Source organism: Penaeus chinensis, chromosome 8 (assembly GCF_019202785.1).
Source record: "Penaeus chinensis breed Huanghai No. 1 chromosome 8, ASM1920278v2, whole genome shotgun sequence".
Classification (NCBI taxonomy): domain Eukaryota; kingdom Metazoa; phylum Arthropoda; class Malacostraca; order Decapoda; family Penaeidae; genus Penaeus; species Penaeus chinensis.
The window spans coordinates 2,088,467-2,093,466 of record NC_061826.1 but is presented as its reverse complement, the minus strand read 5'-3'; the positions used below and the strand labels follow the sequence as shown (position 1 = coordinate 2,093,466).

Genomic DNA, 5,000 nt, shown 5'->3' with positions numbered 1-5,000 from the left:
GGAAAGCTAGTGATTTACTGTAGTGTGTCATATCCTATTTTGACGCATCTCAATTCCTGTAGCTCTGTTTTGGTCTCTCCATAGGATACCCAGAGTGCATTTGGTATCAGATGCTCTGATTGATTTTGCTTTTTTTTTTATTTAGTCATAAATGTATTATTTTGTTTTGTTCTTTTTTCTTTTTTTGAATTTGCTGGTAGAAATTATTGAAATACATCTGCTTTACTACTGAATTCCTTATTATTACACTATGGGCCTTAATTCTATTCTCTCCTCATGGCAACATCACAGTAATTTAGACTTGCTAGTAGACACTCTAAAAGGTAATCTCTAATTTGCTTGACATGATGAAATATATGGTGATAATTGCAAATATCTGGTTAATGATTGGATATTGGCAATTTTGTGAAACGATTGCTGTGGCTTTGGTGTTTTGAACTCTGGCAGATGCCAACAAGCTGCCACTGCATATGTGTGTGTGTATGTGTGTGTTTGTTTTGAACTCCGGGTGACGCCAACAAGCCGCCACTGCCTATATATATCTATATATGTGTATGTATATATATATATATATATATATATATATATATATATATGTATATATATGTATATATATATATATGTATATATATATATATATATATATATATATATATATATATATATATATATATATATGTATAGATATGTGTATATACACACACACACACACACACACACACACACACACACACACACACACACACACACACACACACACACACACACACACACACACACACACACATACATATTTACATATACTCTGTCAAAACGAAGCTTTCAGTAGGTTTTTTTTTTTTTAAAGTGTAAATTGCCTAAAAGGTAAACAAATGTGTGTTGTCAAATTATGTGGAGTTGAAAGTTTGTAGATCTTAGCCATGGTGCTGATAGACATGGAAACTGTGATGGTTGGCACAAAGTCACAAGCAGACTTGATGATGTCTTCTAAATATTTTCATAGTGTTGTACTGCATTTTACACATAGCTGTGCCATTTCTTCCTTTATTCTGGAAAACATACTGATGTAAGATATACATATCAAATCATTTGTATGATTGAATTGCTTGGTTTCATCTTTAATAGTTTTAGCTTCAGTTTATCACTATTTTTCTTATTGAAAGCTGACAATATTCTGCATACATTTTATATTGTGACTCAAAGTGCACAGCAAAAAAAATGCAGGAAGGAAGCTTCAACTTTAGAAAATTTAATATATGGTTGATAGCATACGAAAAGTGTAAATGTGCTAATGAATGATACAAAAAAAGAATATAAAAGAAGAGAGGGTCTTTCAAAAAGGAATAGTAAAGCTGAATGAATTTCATTGTTTGTATGTTTGGGAACTTGCTAGTCTAGTCCAGAGGTTCTCAAAGTAGGGGTCCTGTGAAATAACTTTGAGGGGTTGTGAGATCCTGCAACCCCTTCTCCTCTTCCTCCCACTACTCATCGTAATGCGTCTAGTACTTGTCAGTGGTGGTTGAACTGCCTGATGCCCGGGACTGCGTCATAAAGCCACATTATGTATGCATGCTTTCTTATATATGTGTGTTATAGTGATTGGTCAGACATGCTGCTGGGGGAGTAAGTCAAAGTAATTTGTAGAGGTAGCAGAAAAAAAAAGACCCCGTGGTCTGGACAATCATATCTATGAAAACAGTTCATATTGGGCTATTGTGAACTCAACTTCCCTTCTGTCAATCAAGGCAGGTTGGCTTTCTGTTGTTGCCAGCATAAAGTAAGATAGGCTTCCTTCCTTCCTTCTTTCTGAACTTTAGTTCAGGCTAAATAAGAGGAAGCTGTCCTGATTAGTATCATTCCTTCCTTCTGACCTTCAGCAAGGTTAGGCTAAATTACAAAAAGCATCCTGACCAGTAGCATTCCTTCATTCTGAACTTCAGCTAGGTTAAGCTAAATAGCAGGAAGCTGTCCCAGCTTTCTGTCCTTCCTTCCTTCTGAATTTTGGTTAAGTTAGGCTAAATGACAGGAAGCTATTCATACCAATAATATAAAGTAATGATGACTTGCTGAGGCTGCAGTTGCTGGATAGAAGACTGACATGGTCATAGAAATTGACTGAAACATAGGCTAGCTTGGGCATGGGTTAAACTAGTAGTAGCATTTTTGAATGAATGCTGATAATGTGAATTGTTGTTTACCTCTGATATAGAAGGGAAGACAAAGGCCAGTGTAATTGTCTATTTGATGCGGATGCATTACTAAGCCATTGTTTATATCATAATTCTTTGTGGCCCCCTTTTGTTTTGGATTACTTCAAATTTATTATTTCAATGTGATTTCACAGGGTGAAGTATGGCGGACGATTGGAAGTCAGCCGCTTTCCGTCAGAGGATCATTGCCCAGCTGGAGGAATTGATACGGCAGACACCAGCAGGCAACCAGAAGTCTGCTCATGATCTAGAACATCAGGTAAGAGAAACTTAAAGATACATACACACATTTGCAGTATCAAGCCAGATTCATTCTTCTTTATGTATAAATATATATATTTTTTCTCCTCCTCTTCTTCTTTATAAAGTTGAAAGAAGTTTTAACCCTATGTTGGCAAGATTTCATCCTGCTTCACTTGAGGGAAGAAGTAGAAGTACAAGGAACATATTGGATGTTTGGCTGTGGCAAACATGATTTTCCATTATTTGAGACTAAATTAAGGCTTGAACCCCACGTTTGAGGATCTGCAACTCCCAGAGCCAAACAAGTGAACCTTTGTTTTGGAACTGGAACTTTTAAGCATTTAAGGTTTGCTTTTTATGCAAAAGAGATGCACACCTTCAATATTGGGTTAAGTCCCTTTTTTTAATAACTTTGTTTTAATTTTTTGTAGGGAAGATAAGCCTATTAATGTTGTCTCTTTGATCCATTGCAGGTCTTTCAGAGATCATCAAAACGAGATGAATATTTGCAGTATATTGGTCGTTTGGTGTCCCACATGCGGGAAGTGGCCCAAAGTAATACTAATCCACAGACAAGTAACCCACAATTAGCTGCAGTATTAGCAGGCCAACAGGTTCCAGCTGGTCAGATGGTTGGGACACCAATGACAGGACCAGGTGGACCAGTAACAGGTGGTCCAAATGCTACAATCATCACTGGACAAAATATTCAGAATATGCAGGGAGGGCCAAGAATGGGTCAGCCCATGATGCCAAACCTTCCTAATCAAGCCAATGATATTCCTAATTGGCCAGGAAATAACCACCAGCGATTATCGGATATTCAGATGGGAAACGTTAACAAAAAACAACAAGGTATAACTATTAATCAAATGAGCGGGCAACCTGGCAAGATTAACACGATCCAGATGACTATTGGCCAAAACATGCAGACACCACAGATAGGACAGTTCACTGGGCAGATGGTTGGCCGTGGGGGAGGACCCAGACAGCCCCGAGTTCCTTCCCCTGGGTTTCCAGGTGGTGTCCAAGCTGTGCCAAGGCAAGGGACACCCACACCAAGTAGTGCCTCCCCTGCACCCCCTCTTTCAGCACCAAGCAATCTTGTGTCTCCTTCACCATCATCCAACATGGTTCCCTCACCTGCCGGACCCAATAGTGCAGGGATGGGCCGAGGTGCCAGTCACATTGGGGCACCCTCACCTGGTGGAATAATCAACACTCCTGGTCAGATCCAGCAACCATCACCTGCAGCTCAGGGTATGACTAACAGTCAGGCTGAAGAAGCAGCCTATAGAGAAAAAGTGCGGCAACTCAGTAAGTATGTAGATCCCCTACGCCGTATGATTCAAAGAATTGGGAATGAAGATGCGGAAAAATCATGCAAGATGAAGCAGTTGCATGACATGTTGCAAAATCCCCAAAGGCGAATGCCCATGGAAACTCTACTGAAGTGTGAACAGGTGTTAGAAAAACTAGAAATTCATCGTGATGCAGAGGTACCCCCAAGCATGGAAAATCGCATTGCAGGAATGACAGAATCTGTAACAAACGCACTGAAATCTCCCTGTGCTGCCCACACTCTTCATCGTACGATATCACCAGCTTTGTCAGTTCTTTTAGGGCCAAATCTCACTAATAATCCAATTAAGCCAGTGAAACGAGATAACCCTCTGCAGCCTCCACCAGAAACCCCGAATATTAGTGATGTTATTCAGGGTGAAGTGGCTCGTCTCAATGCACGCTTCAGGGTCAACTTAGATTGTCAACAGCCACCTGGGAGTGATGACCTGACACTGATCTGCCAGTTGGATGACCCAAATTTGCCATGTGTACCACCAATTACCCTAACTGTCCCTGCAGGCTATCCCTTGAAGCCTCCACGATGTGATTTACTAGCTGTAGATTATGAAACAACTGACTTCCTAAAGAGTGCAAGAGAGAGCATGATGGTTCGACTGCGCAACATGCCCCCACACTGTAGCCTCACCATGATGCTCCATAGTTGGGAAATGAGTGTACGTCAGGCTTGCTCACCAAAGCAATCTGTGACATCTGCTGTTGTCTCAGCACTTGCTATGACTGCTGGATTTTAAAGAGAATTGCACACCATTTGGGTTATATCTCCTTAAATATATAAATCTGGAAATTTCAAGTTGACTTATCAAGATCTATCCACTGCAGTTTGGTTATTACTAGACAGTTGTCAAGTTTACATATGTTTTGCATGGTTATTTAAATGTAAAACATCTACTAAATATGCATATTGTTGCTGACTAAGCATTGATATTATTGCATTCACAAAGATGCTAGGTCAGTAAGAAAATGATAGGTGAATATTTTTGTAGGTATGTATATTGTACCTGGATCACTGTGGTATAATCAGTGTCTGGTTTATAATATAATAGGCTGCTGTGTAGTCTTGCACGGTGAGACTTCCTTTTTTACATAATACAATACATTTTTCTGTGTCATTTAGTCTTTCATTTACACAGTTTACATCAGTAAGAAAATAAAGAGCTGATCTGATTCAAAAACAAAGAAAAA

General features: G+C 39.2%; 1 protein-coding gene across 1 annotated transcript in view; it reads left to right on the top strand.

The window, feature by feature from the left end:
• Positions 1 to 4,927, top strand: part of LOC125028176 (mediator of RNA polymerase II transcription subunit 15-like) — a 6,250-nt gene extending 1,323 nt beyond the window's left edge. Inside the window, exons 2-3 of the mRNA XM_047617560.1 lie at positions 2,345 to 2,469; positions 2,927 to 4,927. Of these exons, the coding sequence (XP_047473516.1) occupies positions 2,353 to 2,469; positions 2,927 to 4,549 (1,740 nt within the window). The 5' untranslated portion in view covers positions 2,345 to 2,352 and the 3' untranslated portion in view covers positions 4,550 to 4,927. The remainder of the gene's footprint in view (positions 1 to 2,344; positions 2,470 to 2,926) is intronic.
• Positions 4,928 to 5,000: the final 73 nt, after the last annotated feature.